The 25,408-nt window shown below is 38.8% G+C and overlaps 1 protein-coding gene across 1 annotated transcript; it reads left to right on the top strand.

Annotated features, from left to right (window-relative positions):
- Positions 1-737: 737 nt before the first annotated feature.
- ACRV1 (acrosomal vesicle protein 1) lies at positions 738-2,535 on the top strand. Its single transcript, XM_044064515.1, has one exon. It carries the CDS (start codon positions 946-948, stop codon positions 2,530-2,532), a length of 1,587 nt encoding a protein of 528 aa, XP_043920450.1. The 5' UTR covers positions 738-945; the 3' UTR covers positions 2,533-2,535.
- Positions 2,536-25,408: the final 22,873 nt, after the last annotated feature.

Below are 25,408 nucleotides of genomic sequence, written 5' to 3'. Positions count from 1 at the left end.
ATTGTAGGAACAATACATACAGGGGAGGAATGAGGTTTAAAATAATGCAGTATCTGAATGAATTATACAATGTATGATTGTCGGTGACTAAGTAGATTATAAGTGATGTATGATGTCTGCAACTGAAAGTATGTTGGTATGGTTTGTGATGGAAAATGATTGCAGCTAAGATTATATCAATATGGTTTGTTGTTATTTATACTAATCCAAGATGGCCTATGTCATAAAAAAAGTTAGGTAGGTGTGTCCCTTTCTTTAGTTGGCAGCCTTAGATTATTTGTGGATTTACATGTGTTTTTGCAGTTAGGTAGGTGTTCCCTCTTCAGGTCTCACAGCATGTGAGGTGCCATGTTATTTATGTGCCTTACACCTGATTGTCTGTTTCTCAGCTATCTCCTAATACAGCTGATGTCCACAGGCTTTACCAGTGACACTGTATCATTCAAATTAGAGGTATATCAGTTTGAAAACTTGACTCTATTGTCTCATTTTGACATTTCCTTACTTGTGAACAGATCCATATGTAAATCTTAATGGTCTTCTTTTCCCTAACATCTTAAATAAATCATTTTCATCTTGATTTGTTTAAAAGTGTATTCAGCGTATTGCTTTGTATGATGTATGGAAGGCATCTTCCAGTATTTTGCATGGTCATATCAGTTCTTATATAATCAAATTTGCTGCTTTTAATCTTTGCTTAAGAGTAATTTTTCAGCACCAACTGGAATGAAGTTTGAGTGGCTTCCATGATAACATCATCTCTGATAAAGATGGCAAATCATGCTAATGCAAGTCTCACTGTACATGCCAGATTAGTTAGCTCAAGTTGTCTTTCTCTCTACCCATGTTCCTCCTATCTCCAACCTTATATGTAGACTGCATTTCTTGCCCAGTCACTTAGGATTTAGTCATTATGGGTATTTTTCACCCATTTTGAGAGGACAAATGACCAATGAAGTTTATCCTGAATCCCCCTTATTGGTTGACACCACAGAGCATTGTTGTAAGAATTCACTTAATTCCACCCCTAGGACCTCAGAGCATACTGAGGGTGAACATTCTACACGTTTGCATTCCACCCGTAGGACCTCAGAGCATACTGAGGGTGAACATTCTACACGTTTGCATTCCACCCCTAGGACCTCAGAGCATACTGAGGGTGAACATTCTACACATTTGCATTCCACCCCTAGGACCTCAGAGCATACTGAGGGTGAACATTCTACACATTTGCATTCCACCCCTAGGACCTCAGAGCATACTGAGGGTGAACATTCTACACGTTTGCATTCCACCCCTAGGACCTCAGAGCATACTGAGGGTGAACATTCTACACATTTGCATTCCACCCCTAGGACCTCAGAGCATACTGAGGGTGAACATTCTACACGTTTGCATTCCACCCCTAGGACCTCAGAGCATACTGAGGGTGAACATTCTACACGTTTGCATTCCACCCCTAGGACCTCAGAGCATACTGAGGGTGAACATTCTACACGTTTACATTCTACCCCTAGGAACTCAGAGCATACTGAGGGTGAACATTCTACACGTTTGCATTCCACCCCTAGGACCTCAGAGCATACTGAGGGCGAACATTCTACACGTTTGCATTCCACCCCTAGGACCTCAGAGCATACTGAGGGTGAACATTCTACACATTTGCATTCCACCCCTAGGACCTCAGAGCATACTGAGGGTGAACATTCTACACGTTTGCATTCCACCCCTAGGACCTCAGAGCATACTGAGGGTGAACATTCTACACATTTGCATTCCACCCCTAGGACCTCAGAGCATACTGAGGGTGAACATTCTACATGTTTGCATTCCACCCCTAGGACCTCAGAGCATACTGAGGGTGAACATTCTACACGTTTGCATTCCACCCCTAGGACCTCAGAGCATACTGAGGGTGAACATTCTACACGTTTGCATTCCACCCCTAGGACCTCAGAGCATACTGAGGGTGAACATTCTACAGCTTTGCATTCCACCCCTAGGACCTCAGAGCACACTGAGGGTGAACATTATACACGTTTGCATTCAACCCCTAGGACCTCAGAGCATACTGAGGGTGAACATTCTACAGCTTTGCATTCCACCCCTAGGACCTCAGAGCATACTGAGGGTGAACATTCTACAGCTTTGCATTCCACCCCTAGGACCTCAGAGCATACTGTGGGTGAACATTCTACAAGTTTGCATTCCACCCCTAGGACCTCAGAGCACACTGAGGGTGAACATTCTACACGTTTGCATTCCACCCCTAGGACCTCAGAGCACACTGAGGGTGAACATTCTACAGCTTTGCATTCCACCCCTAGGACCTCAGAGCATACTGAGGGTGAACATTCTACACGTTTGCATTCCACCCCTAGGACCTCAGAGCACACTGAGGGTGAACATTCTACACGTTTGCATTCCACCCCTAGGACCTCAGAGCATACTGAGGGTGAACATTCTACACGTTTGCATTCCACCCCTAGGACCTCAGAGCACACTGAGGGTGAACATTGTACAGGTTTGTAGTCCACGCCTAGGACCTCACAGCACACTGAGGGTGAACATTCTACAGCTTTGCATTCCACCCCTAGGACCTCAGAGCACACTGAGGGTGAACATTCTACAGCTTTGCATTCCACCCCTAGGACCTCAGAGCACACTGAGGGTGAACATTCTACAGCTTTGCATTCCACCCCTAGGACCTCAGAGCACACTGAGGGTGAACATTCTACACATTTGCATTCCACCCCTAGGACCTCAGAGCACACTGAGGGTGAACATTCTACACATTTGCATTCCACCCCTAGGACCTCAGAGCACACTGAGGGTGAACATTCTACATGTTTGCATTCCACCCCTAGGACCTCAGAGCATACTGAGGGTGAACATTCTACACGTTTGCATTCCACCCCTAGGACCTCAGAGCATACTGAGGATGAACATTCTACACGTTTGCATTCCACCCCTAGGACCTCAGAGCATACTGAGGGTGAACATTCTACACATTTGCATTCCACCCCTAGGACCTCAGAGCACACTGAGGGTGAACATTCTACACATTTGCATTCCACCCCTAGGACCTCAGAGCATACTGAGGGTGAACATTCTACACATTTGCATTCCACCCCTAGGACCTCAGAGCATACTGAGGGTGAACATTCTACATGTTTGCATTCCACCCCTAGGACCTCAGAGCATACTGAGGGTGAACATTCTACAGCTTTGCATTCCACCCCTAGAACCTCAGAGCACACTGAGGGTGAACATTCTACACGTTTGCATTCCACCCCTAGGACCTCAGAGGACACTGAGGGTGAACATTCTACACATTTGCATTCCACCCCTAGGACCTCAGAGCATACTGAGGGTGAACATTCTACACGTTTGCAGTCTAACTCTCACTCTTCTTTTTACCAGTGCAGTTTCTCTACAACTTTTTCATCTGATGCTCCACTGGTTAAGGAGATTTTGTTTAAAAACTGGAACCTGTTAATGGGTGAAAAAGAATTTATTAATACCTTGGGTGAAAAACCAGTCTGCATTTTTAGAAAGGGTTCTAATTTGAAGAACTTATTTGAACACTCTGACATCCCACTGATGAGTGTGTATATGTATAAATGTAGAGCTTGTACATTTTGCCCTTATATTTTGGAAGTGAGTGAATATGTTATTAATAATATCCTTGTAAATACAACTTATCTCATATATACTATGGGAAAAAAAAAAAAAAAAAAAAAAAAAAAAAAATTTATGACTATGTATTATTTTAGACTACGGGATGATATTATAAATTGCGTATTGCAATTATTTGTTTTGTTTTGATATGTGTATCTTCTATGTATTTTTTTCTGTAATCCCCTTACTTGTTATAACCTTTGGAGCTTTTCTCCCCGGGCCTCCACTGAAAATGGACATATATCCAGCTGGACTAGCCCGGTCAACAAATGTAAAATAAAAATAAATAAATAAAAAATAAATAACATCAGAGTTAAGATACCAGGGAGATTGTTGTCTTACTAAATGAGTTATTTACTGTGCAATCTGCTCTGTCTGCTCCTGTTTCTATGTCGGGAAGACAGAACGCAAGCTTAAAAACAGGATCGGTAAGCATATTAGAAGTATAAGGGATGAGTGTGATATTAATGCATTAGCTAAACACATTAAGGGGAATAATGGACATTGTTTTAAATGTATCATTTTGGAGGCTCAGAAACCTATGGAGAGGGGAGCTGCATGGCCTTACTTATTAGAAAAGGCTGAATTAGTCTGGAAATTATGGCATGATGCCTTACATTGGCCAGGCCTAAATGGCTGTGCATCTATTAGTAACTTGCTGAAATTAAAAGCACTGAAGAGATAGTTAGTTTTTTACTTTATTTTATGAATGTACTGTATATCGGGTTAACACACTTTTAAGTATTGTATGAATTCTCATTTACTGTTTTATATGCATTTTATATGTATTTAAATATATTTTTATACATTTTGTATATTTATATACAGTATTATATGGATTTTCAGTTCAATGACATTATTATTTCGGCAGAGGTTTCTTTACAGTTTTTTCATTTTAAAAAAGTGGTGATATTGTATTCACACATGCTAGAGTGTTTTGTGGCAAGTTTGGTGCTATGATATGTTGGGGTGTAGATTAATGTCCTTTTGTTATGTTTTCGTACTTATGTTATTCCTGCTTGCAGTATTTTTCAGTTTTAGAATTCTTACAAGAAGTTGATTTTAGAATGTAATGTCTTTTTAAATGTGTTAGAGGAAGTGATGTCACTGTTTCCTGCTTAATGTTTCTTTTCAGTTTTTAATTTTGTATCTGATGAAGTTCCTGTTTAAGCACTTTTGGAACGAAAGCGCTTATACATATGCATATTAAAGTGGATTTTTGGATTTTACAGCTGTTTCCTGCCTTTTGTGACTTCGTACACTTGTGTTACATGTGTTTTTGCAGTTAGGTAGGTGTTCCCTCTTCAGGTCTCACAGCGTGTCAGGTGCCATGTTATTTATGTGCCTTGCACGTGATTGTCTCTTTCTCAGTCATATACAGTCATCGCCTAAAACAGCTGATGTCCACAGGCTTTACCAATGACACTGTATCATTCAAATTAGAAGTATATCAGTTTGAAAACTTGACTCCATTGTCTCATTTTGACATTCCCTTACTTGTGAATGTAAATCTTAATGGTCTTCTTTTCCCTAACATCTTAAAGAAATCATTTTCATCTTGATTTGTTTAAAAGTGTATTCAGCATATTGCTTTGTAGGATGTATGGATGGGGTCTTCCAGTATTTCGCATGGTCATATCAGTTCTCATATTATCAGATTTGCTACTTTTAATCTTTGCTTAAGAGTAATTTTTCAGCACCAGCTGGAATGAAGTTGACTTGTTTTCATGATAACATCATCTCTGATAAAGATGGCAAATCATTCTAATGCAAGTCTCACTGTACATGCCAGATTTGTTAGCTTATTTGTCTTTCTCTCTACCCATGTTCCTCCTATCTCCAACTTTATATGTAGACTCCATTTCTTGCCCCATCCCTCAGGATTTAGTCATTATATTGGTGGCTAATTAATCCACTAGTGTTCAGACCCTGGTAAAAAAATGTAAAACACAAACTGCAAGTTTACGCTTTTTTAATAATTAAAAAAATAAGAGTAAAAAAATATATACATCTGTCCCACCTTTACCATGTCTGATAACATGTAGTCCAAAATCCTGCCCCCTTCTAGCGTACCTGATGGCATTTAGTCTGTTGTACAGTACTGTGACGGACTGGCCATTTCCTCTTTGCCTGTGATCTCTGACGTGACATCTGGGTGTCCACTCCTTCAAGTCAATTACCTGAATTAAAGAGAAGGCTGCACATTTAAAACATTCACTTTAAATGGATTTTTAATATGCTGAGAAGCTACTAACTGTGAATTTATCTACAGTGTAAAACAGAATTAGTCAGGTCTTATAAAGTGACATATTGCTGTAGTTAATTTGCAGCATGAAGTGTTTGTAAATATTTATAAGATACATTTGTTAAAAGAACTGTCTATATTGTAGATAACCGATAACATATACTTAATGGTTTGTGCACTAAAAGGATAAAAGTCTGTACAGTTACTTGGTAATATCAGAGTGGTGTATAAACTCAGCTTTAATTTTGGCATCTCAGCTGACATGTTATGCACCTGCAAAATCTGCATTTGGGTGGCATATTATTTATGACAGTATGGGGCCTAACAAAGGCTGCGTCTTTTTCAGAAGAAAAGAAAATTATTCATTTTGTGATTGCATTGCAATTAGAAGTTACTTATAATTTTACAAATGCCTTGTGTTGTTGTTGTTGTTATGGTCCCTTCCTTTCTACATCTGAGCAGCTGTTTTCTTTTTCATTAACTGCCCATCTTCCTGGGCTTCTTTTAATTGCTTATTAGCAAGCAGTAACATAGACGATCTCCATTTAGGCCTGCGTCCTAGTAGAGTACATCTCACTGGAGAATTAATGATTTTAATTGCTAGGAAGTGTTGCTAAATTAGAGGAACAGCAACTTTTTTAACTGAAAGTACAAGTTAAGTTCAGCAAGGAGCAATTATGTATAGTAGAAGCCGAGGAGTTTCATGATATCATGCTTGCTAGAAGAATTTGTTGCCAGTGCTTGGCTTTCACAGATGCAAATAAATGATGACAAGAACTGCTGTGCACACACTGGCAGTGAGGGTGTCCTCTTCTACCTCCATGCATGGACATCAGGATGTGAGGAGTCATTCTTTGACCAAGATTACATATTGAAGATAGTAGCTAATTGCCTAAAATAGTGACAAGATCCTCAAGTGGTGGGTGGGAAGTCACAGTGCAGAGTCAGATTTAAGAAAAGACACAAAATGGGTTTATATTCATTAGCATTAGGTCAATGAATGTAAATTCAGCTAAAAACTGTGATGTGAAAATAAATAAAAAAACAAATAAAATCAGCTATGAGAAAGCCTCCTCATATGTACCACAGGCTTATTATTAACTAAAAGGTTACTCAGCCTTGGAAAAAAGGCACACATCTTTTGAATGGACTCCACCAGGTATGCATTTGATATGCAAATGCAATCCGACAGCATGGTTTCCAATTCACAACTGTGACACTTGAGACTATGCTGCAGTGAAGGGGGATGAGATTGGAGCAGGGAGTGCAATTGTTGATGGAAGGGGCATAATCCTCTGGTCCCACAGTTAGTATCCAAGTAATAATCCTCAGCATAAAATAGGTGAGCAACTGCAGCAGCATTAAATGTGCAGATATTAACTAAATGTCAGAGTTTATTAAAGAGGCGCAGGGACATCTCACAATATCTGCTGCAGTAACCGCAAACATATTGCCTGAATTACACTCATTCATTTCGTCCACCACACAGTGCTCTGACCAATGGCAGCAGTCATTCAGGTAGATCACCTCCATTCATGCTAATCTGCAATGAGCAGCAATTACCTAATTATTTTTTGACAAACTGTTGTCCATGACTGCAGAGGACTTCTGCAAACAATAGCACTCTTCAATGGGCAAAAGAAGTGCCTTCAGAAAAAATATAATCCAGTGCCTGCTTGCCGCCTTTATTTGCTGGCCATACCCCATCAAGAGGACACACTATCTCAACAGGCACAGGGCCTGTAAGATGTAGACCATGTGCTGACCCTATAGGCAATTAACAATAAATATGGACAGCTCTCATGAGTAACAAGTACCTCTTTTCAAAGACAACCTGGTAGTATTGCCCGGTTGAGTGACTTGCTCAGTTACATAGTGGTCAAATGGAAACAGTGGGAGTTGAAACCAGGACTGGCAAGTAGAACTTGCTAACAGTTCATAATCATGCAGTTCTTCACTGAGCTGACATACTAAAACTTGACTTCCAATTATTACTTTTTTGGGAGCACATTTACCATGAGAGGTCTTGTATAGTAGACATTTAGCTCTGGTGACATATAAGAAGGGATCAAATTCTGGTTCTTGTATTCTTAATATTGGAATGAATAAACACACAGCGGTACCAGAAAACTTTCAGGACAAATCCCAGTAGTCATAACAACAGTACGCAGTCACTGTGTAGGGGGACTGCACCCAATGTTATTCATCCTGTCCATTATTTCTTTGCTCATCTATATCCATTTGTAAACTTGCTAACTCATAATATTTAATTTCTTTGATTAACTGGAGAGTAAGCAGAAATTCACCACAAGCAAACCATTCCTCCAAATGAAAACAGGATATACTTTTACTACCTGTAAGTTCAATGTCTTTACTTGAATATCAAGCTGCCAATCCATTAAGCTATGTACTTACTCATGGAGTTGTATTACCTGTGTACTTTGAAAAAGGCTGTTTTTATTAACAGCCATTTCTAATGAAAAATTTAAACAAATTATTTTATAAAAATAGTTCAGTATGAAAAGTTGTTTACAAAGCCATTCAGTTATAACACATCAGTGGCTATATTGGAAAAAGTAATTTCAAGAAATATTTTATCCTGGAAAGGTGCTTAAAATACATGTATAGAACAACAGAAAAGAGTGAACTTGAAGACAGTGGTGAAGCGTGTTAGGGATAGGGAAACATTCCCTATATGCATTTATTTATTTATTTATTTATTTATTTATTCAGAATTTGTTAACTGGTTTAGAAGACTGGTACTGGACTCTTTCAGCCTCATCCTAGGCCATTAGGCAACACAGAATATGTAGGAAACATACAGTTTGACTACTGACTCCTGCTATAGTCAGTACTGAGCAAAAAGACAAACTGTTTACAATATTTATTACAATTAAAATGCCCCATTTCCTCTTTTGTCCCCCAAACCCACAGAATAGCTCACTTTCCATTATGTGTTACGCAGATAATTCCACTAGGCACCTGGCACAGGTATCACTCTTCAAAGGCAACTTAGCATTTCCTTGTTGAGTAACTTGCTCAGTTACATAGTGAACAAATGCAGAGAGTGGGAACTGAAACCAGGACTGGCATATAAAACTTACTAGCAGCTCATAGTCATGCAGTTCTTCACCGACGACATGCTAAAACTTGACTTCCTATTTTTACTTTTTTTTTTTTTTTTTGCTAAATTAGAGCATTACTCGTTGCACAGCAGCCTTTTTCTGTTGTATTATGTTTGTGTTTCTTAACTGAAGTTTTTGTATTTTGGATAAAAATAGTCCTGTTTGAATTGCTTAATTGCCCGGCTTATCAAGATTTATAGGTTTATAAGTGTATACAATGACCACTGGGGCCTCTATAAGCACAGCCATGCATCTCAAATGTATCCTGCAAGTTTTTTGAGCTGTGGAAGTTATTTTTAGGGATATATGTAAGCTAGACTATGATTTACGGAGTGCCCCTGTCCATTAAAGAAGTAGGTGCTAGACCTGGGGTGAATTTCTGATTTCCCATCTACTGGTTCATGTTACGCTTGAATAGGGCTAGGGAGGAACTCTACTTCACATGGATGGGAAGCCTGCTGTAGAGGAGTGGAATTCTCTGAGACACATATTTGTCCTTGCAACATGTCCTATTTATGTCGCAAGCAAGGTTCAAGTCCCAAGGTCGGGTAGTTCTGATGCTGTTGATTTTGCCGATGTGCAAAAGACCCATCAGAACAGGATTCAGGGATGTATAGTATGTGTTGCTTACTCCCTGTATTCTTTTTGTAAGGAACCACTGTGGACATTCCATTTGCTACAAGTGCCTAGTCAGGTACATACTGAAGGGGGCATTGTCCTCTTATAGGTCTGATGAGGACTGAATATAGGGGATCCATGGCCTCTTTGGACCTAGATGCCATGACTTTGCTTGTAAGTTGAGCAGTATAGAATGATTTCCTTACTACGCTAGATACGTGTTGGTAGAAAGCCAGGTTACTGTCCACATACATCCCCAAATTCCTCACTACTGGGTCCAGTCTTAGGTGAGTATTATCAATGACTCCCCTAGGAAGCATTGAGGTTTAAGCCCTGGTTTTGGCATGAGTCATTTGGTCATTTGTCCGTGTTAGTCCTCTCTGAAGGATGTTAGTGTCTTGGGGGGATTCTTCGACTGTTTGCTGTTTGTAATTGTCTGCAAACATGGTCAGTAAGAGGCTTTTGACACTGGCTCTGATTTTTGAGAAGTAAATGTCAAAAAAGGAGTGGACCCAGTACAGAACCCTGAGAGACTCCACTAGTGAATGGAGAGATTCAGCAAAGCTAGAGTGTTCACTGTGTAATACGTTAAACCTCATCTAGTGGAGATCCACAGACCTGATCATAGTCATTAGCCTCGTCTTGCTGTGCTATATTACTACCCCCAGCAGTTGGCTTATTAGCACTGAGGGTACTTTTTTAATGTTTGCTGGATTCATTTACTTAAGCGGGCTATGTATTGTTAAAGGTCATAGGCAAAAACAAGAAAAGGAATACTGCATTTACACTGCTTTTCTGCATTTAGCATATCATAGTTGCGTTGTTGTGGCTGCTGTTTTCTTATTTCATTTAAAAATTCAGTTTTAAGTGAGAAAAAGCCTTTAGAAATCCATCCACAGCAGCCTTGACACTTTTCCTAGTTTGCATCTGGAAGGATATGCTCACAGAAGACATGGTGATGCATCGCAGGAGTTGGAAGTCTTCCTTTACTGCCCCTCAGTACGTCTCTGCTTACAAACCTTCTGTTTTCTGCTTTGTCACCCTGAAAATAAACAGAACCACTTTAAAGCATGTTGCTGTTGCAGGGATGACTTTTGGGTTCAATTTGAAATAAGTTGTTGATGTGCTGCATTCAGAAGACTTCAGCTTGTCTGCCAACAAAAGGCTGTTCAGCTATAAAAATACAGTTAAACTACATCCTCTTGACTTTCAGTGCAGCAAAACGTTTGATTTTTTATTATTTTGTTTTTTATATTGCAACTTAAAACTGTTCACAAGATTTGTTTATGAGCATCTCAGCATTTAGGACTTGGAAAGCAAGACTTCCATCATGATGTGACCTTTGACATTTATTAACTAATCTTTTCTAGCACCATCCACACTGTGCTAAAGGCATTAACGGGAGGTGGATTGTACGTTCTGTTTTATGCCTTTGCATATGCCATAGGATTCAGAAAACCTTATCGCTCTGATGAAGGCTTAACCCTGATGGTTTCACAACAGTATAAGCCTTTCTGATTTAGAGACAACTAGCCTGCTACAGTCTTCCCCTGGTAGTAACTGTGGCATACACAGCAGTATGTCTGGAGAAAGGTCATGCTAATACACCAGCCTGGGGGAGTGCCTAATGCTAATTATCTATGTGCTTTCTCCCAGAAATGGCCATGCCTCCAGATAAACTCAGCCCATCACTTTGCCAAGTTTTTTTTTTCTGTTGAAGAAAAAAAGTGAATGACATCTGTTCACTTTTACTGCTATAGGAGTAGTTGCTGTACAGTAAGTATAGTGAAGCACTATGTGTGTACATGAACGTGTGTATGCAGCCCTATGTGCGTACATGAACATGTGTGTGCATTTCTTTAGGGGCATAAATATGTCTCTATGGATGTGTATGTTTGAGTCTGTCTCTCTGGGTGGTCACAGTATGGGAGGGAGGTAGGTAGGAGATGTTAACTCTGTATATTTTTTTCTATTCATTATTATTTTTTTTTTTTATTTAACATTTGTTGATGGGGAAAGTCCGACTAGGACAGAACCTATTTTCAGCGGAGGCCCTGGGAGAAACGCTCCAGATGCAAGTCTTTAGAATGTGAGAGGAAACCGCAGTACCCAGAAGAAACCCATGTAAATACAGGGAGAACATCCAAACTCCGCACAGAAGGCACCCCAGCCGAGAATGGAATGGGAGAGAACCTCTTAATGTGAGGCGACAATGTTAACCGCTGCACCACTGCATCGCCCAATATGTGTGTGTGTGTGTGTGTGTGTGTGTGTGTGTGTATGTATGTATGTATAACTCTAAGCAAGACCTACTACAAATCTAGAAATCCAAGTCAAAATGTGGATGTAACATGTAGAGCTATCACCCCATTATTGCCTGGAATAGGCTCTCACTAGAAATCAGGACTCCTACACATCCTAAACAATTTAAGACAGCCAGCAAAGAGCACTTTAAAAGTCACTGGTCCTGCCACTACACTCTCCCTCCTTGAACATCCCCTACTTCCCAGACAGTAATCTACTTTCTGCCCTTAACTCACTAGCTGTCCCTAATCTTCCTTCACTACTCTTTCTACTGTCTTCTAAAACCTATCAATGTCTTCTAAAACCTATCAATGTACAATTCCAAAAGGTATACTACACCACTTGCTTAGATTTGGTGATTTTGTACACTAGATCTTAAAACATTACTTTTGTTGTAAGAGCTGATATGCAAAATGTATAACTATGGGCTGCTCTGTTTTAATATTGCTGAATTGTGTGCCGTATGACTATTTTTGTAAAAATGTTTTGATGTGCCTGTTATGTTTATATTTCTGTATTAAATTGTCTTGCCTTCATGAAACTACGTTATGATAAAACTGGGTTTTTGTAACCACTTATCCCCAAAAACTATATTCATCTTAATTACATATTTTTTCTTTTTATACATCTTGAAAGAGCTTTGCTATACTCCTGATTATTGACACTGTATAACATTGTATTGCTACTTAATGCCTTGTAATAATCCTGTAACATTGCTGTTTAATGCTAATTTATAATGAAATTTGTATAATATGTTGGAGCTTTTCTCCCTGGGCTCTTCAGCTCAGTCTGACAAGCCTGGTCAACAAATGTAAAATAAAAAAAAATATATATATATATATATATATATATATATATATATATATATATGTTTATACATGCATGGGTGTCTGAAAGTTTATGTGTTTATACATGCAGGGATGCCTATGCTTCTGGAATGTGTAGGTTGATAAGGAGTACACTAGCATAGTCATGTTTGACAGTGTAATGCTTGTTTCACTACACACAGAACATATAATCTACCTCCCGTTAATGCTTTTAGTACAGTGTGGTCTAGATAAGATTAGTTAATAAATGTCAGATATAATTTCACAGATATGATAATGAGATGCTAATGAGGTGTTTCTCTGTATGGCTTTACCATTTCTCTGAGGCAGAGATTCTCTTCACCATGATAAGTGTTGGCCAGTATTGTTGAATATAAGAACAGAATTAATTACTTTGATAAATATATTTTACCTGTGCACAAAATACTTTTGTCACAACCCCCTGCAAAGGCAGAATACATAGCCACTAAAACAAACTGGTTTGGTTTCTTTGTAATAATTCTAGTATATATGCCACATCTTTAATTAAGAGCATATACATACAAAATAGTAAGGGACATTTTTCGGTAGTATATTGAGACCCAGACACATCAAAAGTGGAGGGAGGGGGACTGAAAGAGAGACAAAAGTAGTTGGGTAGGTAAAAGAGGTTTATACTTGTGACAGGATCAGAATGTGTCAAAAGCAGAAAAGCAGACTGAGAAATTTTGAGTTTCATGGTAGTGAATGGAAGTTCACTGACATTTTGAGCCATGAGAAGTTCAACCATTTTATGTAGGTCTATACCAGAAAGAATAGAATTCCAGATTTAGCACTAACCAAAACACAAGGGATCACGGATGTCCAGATGAAGGTGTGATTAGCAAGCAATGGTTATGCTAGCCACTATGTGGTTTAAAGTGGGGTGGAATGCAAAGATAGAAAAACATTGATTAGAATTTTCAGCCTGGAGGATGTAGACATCTGTGTAGTGACTGAGACGTGGTTTAAAGCAGCAGAGAGCACACCAGCTATGCAGGGCTATAATGCCTTCTACACGTTTAGGCCAACTACTGCACAGGAGGAGGAAAACGTGGAGATGTCTCAGTCTTAATTCATGAGAGACTCACATCAGGGCTGATAAAGCGGCATGATGTACTAGAGCTTCTTTATGTCCAAATAATCATCAAAAAGGTCCAGTTCCATATATTAGCTAGATATAGCACTTTTTCTGTGAACCGAGAAAGTCACAATACCTAAAACTAGGCTCGTAAGGGCTCTGGGGCCATTAGCCTAGTAACCTCCGATGATCCTATGAAATGTGGAAGTTTGGAGTAGATATCAGAAATGTCTGGTCACTCTGGTTGGAGGTGGGGGGGTGACAGTCCTGAAGTCAATGTACAATTCCAAAAGGTATGACTACACCACTTGCTTAGATTTGGTGATTTTGTACACTAGATCTTAAAACATTACTTTTGTTGTAAGAGCTGATATGCAAAATGTATAACTATGGGCTGCTCTGTTTTAATATTGCTGAATTGTGTGCCGTATGACTATTTTTGTAAAAATGTTTTGATGTGCCTGTTATGTTTATATTTCTGTATTAAACTGTAAAAAACAGTCTAGTCCTTCAGAAGCTTGTGCTCAGGTTTCATGATGACACATTTGAAGCTGTCTGTCTAGTAATTGTTTTGGTTTTAAAACATAACTCCAACTGTTTGAAACGGGGGCATGAGGGGAGTGATAGGAAGATACAGTAGGAAAGAAACTGTTTCAGTCAAGAAGGCTCTGTGTTTTATTTCAGTCTGCCATTTCAGTGTACATTAACTTCTTTCCTTGTTTAATTTAAAAGACACGTGTAAAATGGAGTGTATGGCGAGGAATCAGTGGAGTTTTCATCAACGCTCATATTTTTGAAAAAAATGGACTACCAAAATCATTAAATTCAACTAAAATAACAAAAACAGTGTTTTATGTTCCCATACCCTGCCATCCCTAGCTATTCTGAGTCTGAAATCACACAGCTGGACATGACGTGAGAAATTCCCTGCCCCCACTGTTCATGATCTCACTCTTTACAGTGCAAAACTATTGGTGAGCTAGAACAGATCCCTTCTTCGATTAAATGCTGTTAAAAAAACAACATGTTTCCATAAGTTGAGGGTTCTGCTATACGAGTAAATTTGTTTGAAAAACTAGTGTAACAGCAAATGGTAGGATGTATCAGTTTTAGGTGTAGAAGTCAGTAATTAACTGGCTCCCTGTTGTTTTATCTAGACTCAGAATGCCAACTGCCGACAAACTGGGGAAAAATACCAAAAAATGTAGAAGAAAAGTGAATATCAAACATCACTCTTGTCCTTTAAACTTGTTTTACTGCTGAGGGGCTAGCTCCCCACAATGCCCAAACTAATATATATATCAACTCTGAGATCACTACTGTGAGATCAATAGCTTGGAAAAAATTGAATATTTTGGGAAATGGCAATTTTGGATTTAGTATATCTGAATCCAGATTTTTGGCCATTTTGTTTCCACATTACTGGACTCTGCATTCTGCATCTCAGTATTTGAAATGGTTAGTTAATTAACCGGGAGGGATGGGTCCCAGAAAGGCGTAGCACAAGGGCAAGCCCATTTTCTCCCTTTCCAATTCTTTGACTGTACTGTTGTTGAGGTTTCCTGCTAGCGAGGGCCTCAGCATGTTGCGCAATCTAGAGGTTAAAGATGTGTGGTAATTTGGGTGAATGTCTAATTCTTATTAACTATGTGCTGTCCCCCAACTAATGTCACTGTTGGAATGCCTTCAAAAAACAGCAATCAGCTATTCATTTACATGGAAGCAGTTGCAGTGCTGGTAAATTTAGTGAAGACGTGGTGGAGGTGTTAGCGTCTGTGTGTGTGTGTGTGTGTGTGTGTGTGTGTGTGTGTGTGTGTGTGTGTGTGTGTGTGTGTGTGTGTGTATGTATGTGTGTGTGATTGTAGGGGAGTACTTTGACAATGCAATGCATGGGCCAGTAAGAAGAACACTACTTCTGTCTGGTGTGACACCAGTAGTGCTAGCTAAAATGTGATTCAGAGACATGCTAATGAACCAACAATAAGGACTTTCTCTTCAAGGCCATAGCAGCCTCTGAATCACATTTTCTCACCCTTGCAGTAATCAACCTACATGTGGTAAGCAATTAATGTAACTGATGAGACTTTCTGAATCCCAGCCTAGGAATCATATCCCCCATGTAAGTGTGTGTGTGTGTGTGTGTGTATGTGTGTGTGTGTGTGTGTGTGTGTGTGTGTGTGTGTGTGTGTGTGTGTGTGTGTGTGTGCGCATTTTGTGGAGAACTGAAGGAGGCCCATGGCTGTTACTGGGAATGTAAATAACTCTGAAAACATGTACTGAAACTGCTCAATGTTGTTTCTGTGTGGGGTGAGCCTAAATGCAGAAAGATGTTAGTCTGTGAGTAAATAACTCTCAGACAAATCTGCACTTACTAACCCAAAAAACCTTCAGCATTGTGGAAAATTTGCTGTCTAATAGACAGCTGATCTTAAACCCTAACAAAACTAAGCTGCATCTCTTCTCCCCCACGCGCATGTCCTCTCAACTACAATTTACAATAACAGCTAATAATGGCACCATTATCTCCCCTGACACCCAAACCAAACTCCTGGGAGTTATAATCTATAACAACCTTCAATTTGATATACATGTCAATAAAACTATAAAAACCGTTAATAAAAAACTTTGCTCCCTCTACAAAGTTATGCATTTTCTCACACCACCTGCTAGAACCAAAATTGACCGGTCTGATTTTCTCTCCACCCTCATCTATGCCTCCCCTCTTTTCTCCAACCTGAATAAAACTGATCTTAATAAATTATCCTGTTGTTATACCCATATAGCCAGATTTGCCACTGGAACTGCATACAGGACTCACCACTGTCATAACTTAAATCTTCTAGGCTGGCTTGAATTACCTAACCTAATACAGTTCAACCAGCTAGTAGTAGCTCATAAAGTCCTCTACCGTCCTGAAAACACACCTGCTTTAAACAACATAATCAGGCCCTACAGCAACAACCGATCACTAGGCTCATAAAACAGAAATATTGGTGCAAACAACTAAGTCCAACAACTCAGCTGGGGATTCTCTGTTTGCAAACTCAGCTAGTAAAGCATGGAACTCACTCCCTACTGAACTAAATTTAGAACCCTCACTACCTCTATTCAAAAAGAACCTGAAAAAATTCTTTACAACTCACTGGTTTTGCCCCTGCTCAAATCCTGTCTATTGACCATATCCTAAATGTATGTGCTTTATTCCAAGTCCTTTGTTTCTATCTACCTAAACTAATTTTAGTTATAAATGTATAACTGCTGGATCAGTGTTTCGTTCTTTATGTAAATGCATCTACATTATGTTTATCTATGTAATGTCTTGCCTTGTGGAGCTTTTCTCCCTGGGCTGAAAATGGACATGTTGTTCTCCGGTTCGATTCTTGGCTGGGGTGCCTTCTGTGCGGAGTCTGCATGTCCTCCCTGTGGTCGCGTGGCTTTCCTCCGGGTGCTCCGGTTTCCTCCCACATTTCAAAGACATGCAGTAGGTGGATTGGACACTCTAAACTGGCCCTAGGTGTAAGTGTGTGCGTGCCTTCTGTGGAAGGTTGGGTGCTGGGCTGGCAACTCAACACCGTAAAACTCCTCTGCCAATCATGAGCGAACAGATGATCCGCTGTGGTGACCCCTAACCGGGAAAAGCCGAAAGAAGAAGATCCATTTTATAAATTGTATAACTGCTTTATCTTTGTTTTGTTCCTTATGTATATGCATTTTGCCACATGTTTTTTGTCTCTGCAATGTCTTGCCTGTGTGGAGCTTTTCTTCCCGGACCTCCGCTGAAAATGGACATGTTATCCAGTCGGACTATCCCGGTCAAACAATGTAAAATAAATAGAATAACATAAAAATAAATAAAATAAAAAGTGTATCTAATTGAAAATTGACAGTAAAAAGAATAACATGTAATATCCTAAGCCATGTTTTTGTTATTTCAAGTGAGCATGTGTGTATGTGTGTGTCTGTGTGTGTTTTGAAAAAACGATGACCAGCAGACAGTGGTGTACTAACAAAAAAATATCCCTTTATTATGCTATAAAGCACATAAAAAGGCAAAAAGTCAACAATCCACAATCCAAACCGGTTTCAGCTCTAAAATCAAGCCTTCATCAGTGAAAAAAGAAAAAAAGGAACCAAAAAGCTTTCTGCCTTATAAAGGAAACTCATGTCAATCATCATTAGAACCAGTTGGGAATATAATACAATAAATTCAAACCCTCTCAGACATCAAATAACCATTGCCCTTTGCTTCAATATGTGACTAATAGAAATATGGTCGTTTAGTCCAGGGAAAACTGTAGCATTCAATAGAACCTGCCATTTGAATTCCAGGGACTCAACTCTAATATTTTCATCACCACCTCATTCACTTGTCAATACCCTATCATCTACAAAAAATGTAAATTTATTAAAGTTTCCACAAACCATGGAATGTACATATAAAACATTATGAATATCTTTATTTTTATGGCCCTAAGATGTTCCGCTATCCTTTCTCTTAACCTACGTATGGTTTTTCTCACATACAAACATGAACATGTTGTGCATGTTGCCAAATAGACAACCATCTTAGAATTGCAACAACATTTACCTGGGAACGGAATTGTTTTATTGTACCCCCATGCAGTCACATAGGGTCCATCATTGATATATCTACAATATCTACAAGCCCCGCATTTATACATGCGTGAGCTTGTATATCTTTCTTTTGATCTTTCTAATAAATTTTTAATATTCAAACCTCTTGAAAATTTTTATTTGAGGTATTTGCCCTAACTCCTTTTTGGATATCAAATTCTAAATCCCATGATTTCGTACCAACCTCAATAATCTGAGATGTCTGGTAGTTATATTTCAAGACTAGGGCTCTGGAATCAAATGGTCCAGATTTAAGGGGTTCTGTTCCTTCAGTTGTACCATTGATCCCACTAGTGTCTTTCAAAATAGGTTTAAATGATGTCCCCCTTCTTCCCGTCACTTCTTTTCTGACTGATATCAACAATTTCAATGGATAGCCTCTATTTAAAAACATCCCTATAAGGCTATACATCTCAACTTGATATATCATGTCATTGCTCACGGGGTGAGACAAGCAGACCATCTGCCCTTTAATCACACTTCTACGTTGATGCAAAGGGTGGCAACTTAAAAAAATGTAATTATGAATTTCTTTATGTCTTCTTTCTGTAAATATTACTTTCTAACCCTTCTGATGTTTTGGTAAGTTTTATATCCAGAAAGTCTATTGTTTGGTTGTCCCACTTATATGTGAAGGAAAAAAATGAGGTAGTGGAATTAAGATAATCCACAAATTTCCTGGCCTCATCTTCATCTTCCCTCCACAGAACTAGTATGTCATATAAAAACCGATTGTAAAGTACAATTCGTTCAAAAAAAGGGCTAGGAAAGAGAAATGTCTCTTCCTAATGAAGAAGTACCAAGTTGGCAAAAATGGGGGTACATTTGGCCCCCATTGCCACCCCAGAAATCTGGTGATAAAATTCTCTTTCAAATATCCTGTAGTTGTTTTTAAGTATCAATTCCATGAAATTAACTACATTGTTTAACTTCACACCATTTAGATGTTTACTTCTCAAAAGACTTTCTCTAAAATATTCCAATCCTTCATCTTGGGGTATGGTTGAAAATAAATTCACAACATCTATGGAAAGAAATGTCCAATTCGTGTCCCTTTTATCCACCCTTTTTAAGCATTGTAAACAATGCCAATAATCTTTTAGTATGTGACCAAAACCACTTAACAGCCCCTGTGTATTCCTGTCAACGTATGCTGCCAGTGGCTCAGTTTTGGATCCCCTTGCTGCCACTATTGGTCTAAATGGGGGGGGGGGGCATTCAGACTTTTATGGATCTTGGGAATACCAAACACAACAGGTGTAACCGGGTGTTCTACCAACAAGAATCCATACTCATTCTCCTGAATCCCCCCTTCCAAAATGGTATCCATCTAAAACACATCAATTTTATGATATGCTATATTCATTTCACTCCTAGAAACCCTCTGGTATGTGGTGTCGTCATCTAAAATAGCTTGCATTTTAGCTATGTAATCAAATTGAGACATAATGACAGCACCACCCCCTTTATCTGGCTTCATAATTTTAACGTCCTTGTTTGTAATCAGTTCTTTCAATGCTACCCTCTCAGACACAGTAAGGTTATCTGGTTCAGCTAATTTGTTCTTTTCCACATATCTTCACATACTATTTAGAGAAACCTTTTAAACATTGCCACATCCTTATCCATAGATGGAATAAAAGTGCTTTTCCTAGTCAATAAAGGGGGTGTAACATTTCTTTGTTCATTTTGCCCTTTAAAGTATAAAGACAAATTTAGTTGCCTTATATAGACTTTTAAACTAGTAAACAAATCTACCATATTGATTGGACAGTAGAAAAATGTAGTTTGTATTTGAACCATGTGACTAGATGCTCCTTTTACTCTGAAGAAGCCATTAATTTGATGGCGAAAGCGCTTAGTACATTGGAGCATGTTTTAGCTCTTCAATAAAGTGGCTTGGTGCAGTTCGTAAATTTTGTGTTTGTTTTTAAATTGTAGATATGCTTCAACGATGGGCCTAAGAAACCAATTTGCAGTTTATATAACATCAGTCTTAGCAAAAATGCTGATCCTTTCCATATAAAAACGCCAACAACCAAATTCAACAAAAGTTGAAAATGGTAAAAGTCACCTGGTTGTTTCCGATATTGGAAAACAAATCCTAACTCAGAAAAGAAGTTGAAATGATGTAGTCGCTGATTTGAAATCGACCAATAAATCCAAAAATGAAAAAAAATAAATAAATGAAACAGTCCCCAGATCAAAACGACACACCAAACAAGCCAACGAGCCATTGTATTTGCGACCAGCAAACGGGAATCCCAAAGACGCCAAATAGGAAATGTCAGTGATGCACAGCAGATTTCCGATAAGGCCCAAAAACACAGGGTTTAAAAATAAAAAGAAATGCTTGTGTAGCCCAAATGTAAAACAGGCAAATCCAATAAAATAAGTGGAGTGAATGATGAAAAATAACTCTCAAGATGACGACAAGGTTCTATACATTTTAAGCTGTAATAACAGCGATATGCAGGACACCACAGACCCACAGCAGGGAAATCCAAACAACAGCAAACACAGTCCCTGCATGTAAGGCAACTACCAGGTCTCAAAATGCAAAATTAAAAAACGATGATCAGCAGACAGTGGTGTACTAACACAAAATATCCCTTTATTATGCCATAAAGCACATAAAAAGGGAAAAAGTCAACAATCCACAATCCAAACCAGTTTTGGCTCTAATATCAAGCCTTCATCAGTGAAAAAAAAAAAAAAAGGAACCAAAAAACTTCCTGCATTATAAAGGAAACTCACAGTTTGCAGTATCCTGTAGTATCCAGGGAGATGGGTGTGAGATCCTCTATCATGTATCACTGCATTCATTCCCACAGTTTGCAGTATCCTATAATATCCAGGGAGATGGGTGTGAGATCCTCTATCATGTATCACTGCATTCATTCCCACAGTTTGCAGTATCCTATAGTATCCAGGGAGATGGGTGTGAGATCCTCTCTCATGTTTCACTGCATTCATTCCCACAGTTTGCAGTATCCTATAATATCCAGGGAGATGGGTGTGAGATCCTCCCTCATGTATAACTGCATTCATTCTCAATCATCATTAGAGCCAACTGGGAAAACTATAGATGCTCATTCAAACCAGGGGGAAACAAACCACCCAAGTTAATAATCCTTCTTTTCTCCAACTTATTAAGCATGTCATGCCAACCAGAAACCCTTGTTCTATTGCCTTGAATTTTATCAATAATAATAAACCTAAAATTAGCATTGAAATGTTTCGGTGTATGTTTATATAAAGCATTATTGGCTCGTTGGTGCCTAATATCAGATAAATGTTATGCAATCCTGAACTTCACAGGCCTAGATGTCTGCCCCACATAAAATGCAGAACAGCTACATGTAACTAGGTAACCCAATCAGACTGGCAATTAACAGAAACAGAGATGTTATAAACCATACCAGTATTATGGCTGCTGAAACAGTTCGTTTTATTGATCTTAACACAGTATACACAGTGGCCACAGGGAAAGTAACCATTAAGACGATCACCTAATAATGTTCTCTGAATATTTGCCCCCAAGGGATAATGCCCCTTCTTGTAATGATTGAAAAGAGAGAATTGGCAATTATGACCAATGAAAGTTGACAATCGCTCATCAGCCAGGAGAATATTCCAATTGCGTTGAATACTATTAATAAGTCTAGAAGTATTATGACCATAAGTAGTGATTAAACGTAATACCGAATTATTATTGGAATCAACCTTATTGTAATTTAGCAATTGTTCCCGCTGTATAGAATCAAACAAATTCCTGGCATTCAAAATCTGCTCCATTTTGTAGCCCCTTTGAATGAACCTTGTGGTAAGATCATCCCGATATGTCAGATAAGAAGATTCATCTGAACAGATGGGTTTTACCTTCATATACTGAGACTTAGGTATGTTCCGGCATATGTGAGGTGATGATGATAGCTGGTGGCATGGAGGTAGGAGTTATATTGGGGAAATTTCTGATGAACTACTGTTTTTAGGGTGTTGTTAGAATCCTTGGTGACCAACATGTCCAAGAAAATAATTTCATCTTTACTGTAGTTGACTGTGAACTGAATTCCCCACTTGTTTTTATTAAGATAATTAACAAACTCCTGAAGATACATAGACTCCAACCTCCAAACCAACCAGCAATCATCCAAAAAACGCCTCCATATGTCCATGTCCTGCAGAAAAATGTTGTGATTTGAATTGTAAATTAATTGTTGTTCTAAATAAGCCATAAATAGATCAGCATATATAGGGGCAAAAGAAGCTCCCATAGCTGTTCCTCTGATCTGTAAATAGATAGCGTCACGATACAAAAAAAAAAATTTTTCGTCAGGACATGTTCGGTCAACCCAAGTAAAAAGGTATTGAAACCTGGTGGATATAATTCAGAAAGATCCAACCAGTATTTCAAAGCCTCAATACCAGCCCAATGGGGGATGTTCGTATATAATGATGATACATCAAGGCTACATAATAACCAGTCAGGTTCCAGTTGTGAATCAGAAACAATCTGTAGGAATTCGGTTGTATCCTGAATCCTGGATCTGATGAGTGAGAGCAAAGGTTTTAAATATTTGGTCAAATACTGAGACAGAGGTTCAGTTAATGAACCACGACCAGATACAATAGGCCTCCCCGGTGGATTGTCCAAATTTTTATGTACTTTAGGCAAAAAGTAAATATACGGTAGGACAGGATCAAAGGTAGTCAGTTGTCTGATAAACTGGGAGATAATGCCTTCCTCCTCAGCTAAAGATAAAAAATCATCAATTTGTTTTTTGTAGGAGGCAGTAGGATCAAAAGGTAAAATAGTATAATAACAAACATTAAATAACTGTCTCAGTGCTTCCCTATTATATTTGGCCCAATCCTGTACAACCACTGCTCCACCTTTATCAGCAGCCAAAATTACCAATTCATGATTGGAAGCCAACTCTTGGATACAATCAGATTCAATCTTTGAGACATTATTATGACCCACTTGATGTTCCCTAACATCAAAGTGTATGTCCCTGAGGACACTTTTTTGGAAAAGCAGCACATTAGGGTTCACAGGTGGTGAAAAAGTGGATTTGTGATAGCGAAATTCATCATGTGAACTAGTAGTAGTCTTATCCTGATAGAAAAGTCTTAAATTCAAAAGCCTGCAAAAAGAAAAAATATCATTAGCAAAATTATCCTCTGGAAGAAAAAAAAACAGGAATAAATGAAAGTCCTTTATTAAGTATTTCAATATGCGTTGGTGATAAAGTATGAGAAGAATATGTGTGTTTACGCACATATGTATCCATTCTTTTGAGTGGAGATAGGTTATTCTGCCCAAAGTAATATTTTGATAGACAGGGGAGGTACAAGGACTTTTCCACTCCTTAAGAGAGATACACATTTTAACAAAATCTAGGGACATGTGCAATAGCAAAATTAACATAAAATAAATTAGTAACTTGTTTCAGAAAAATTCAAACATGGCAGGTAATAGAAGATCATAGGTTTAGTTCTTAGTGATGCGAATAGATCTTATTCAGACTGGATGGCTAAAGGTGACTGGTATCTGTTACTACAAATGGTGATGTGAGAGGACTTCAGTGTGACTGGCTACCTTGTTATGGTACAGAGCTTTGTCTTAATGTAAATGTTGCAACAATGCCAGTCTTTGCCTGCTCTTTGTGATAAAGAAGGCTGCTTTCATAAAAGAGCCATCCGTGGTATAAAGGACCTGCACTATGTACACAGACTGTCTGAGGGTATAGTGATATGGTATGAGAATAGCCTTTTTGGGGGGGACCCAAGTTTAAAATTTTTGGTGAGGGCCCTGCATTGATAACACAAGCACTGTTTGGCAGTAAAAGCAATGAAGTGAGGAGGGAAGGACAAAAACATTGCAGAAATTCAGATCAGAGAAGGATGTTGGAGTTAATTTGGTCTGCCCTTATAAAGAGTTTTCCACAAGAGGAAAAAGAGTAATGTTAGAGGGAGTTAGAGGAAAATTTGCAATGTTGGAGATAACATTATCATGTCTCTGTCATGCATCACTGCATTCATTCCCACAGTTTGCAGTATCCTATAATATCCAGGGAGATGGGTGTGAGATCCTCTCGTATGCATCACTGCATTCATTCCCACAGTTTGCAGTATCCTATAATATCCAGGGAGATGGGTGTGAGATCCTCTCGTATGTATCACTGCATTCATTCCCACAGTTTGCAGTATCCTATAATATCCAGGGAGATGGGTGTGAGATCCTCTCTTATGTATCACTGCATTCATTCCCACAGTTTGCAGTATCCTATAATATCCAGGGAGATGGGTGTGAGATCCTCTCGTATGTATCACTGCATTCATTCCCACAGTTTGCAGTATCCTATAATATCCAGGGAGATGGGTGTGAGATCCTCTCTTATGTATCACTGCATTCATTCCCACAGTTTGCAGTATCCTATAATATCCAGGGAGATGGGTGTGAGATCCTCTCTTATGTATCACTGCATTCATTCCCACAGTTTGCAGTATCCTATAATATCCATGGAGATGGGTGTGAGATCCTGTCTGCTATATCACTGCATTCATTCCCACAGTTTGCAGTGTCCTATAATATCCAGGGAGATGGGTGTGAGATCCTCTATCATGTATCACTGCATTCATTCCCACAGTTTGCAGTATCCTATAGTATCCAGGGAGATGGGTGTGAGATCCTCTTTCATGTTTCACTACATTCATTCCCACAGTTTGCAGTATCCTATAGTATCCAGGGAGATGGGTGTGAGATCCTCTCTCATGTATCACTGCATTCATTCCCACAGTTTGCAGTATCCTGTAATATCCAGGGAGATGGGTGTGAGATCCTCTCTGCTATATCACTGCATTCATT

This window comes from Protopterus annectens, chromosome 2.part2 (genome assembly GCF_019279795.1).
Source record: "Protopterus annectens isolate FY-2018-M chromosome 2.part2, PAN1.0, whole genome shotgun sequence".
NCBI lineage: Eukaryota > Metazoa > Chordata > Ceratodontiformes > Protopteridae > Protopterus > Protopterus annectens.
This window is presented reverse-complemented; position numbering and strand designations above follow the sequence as displayed.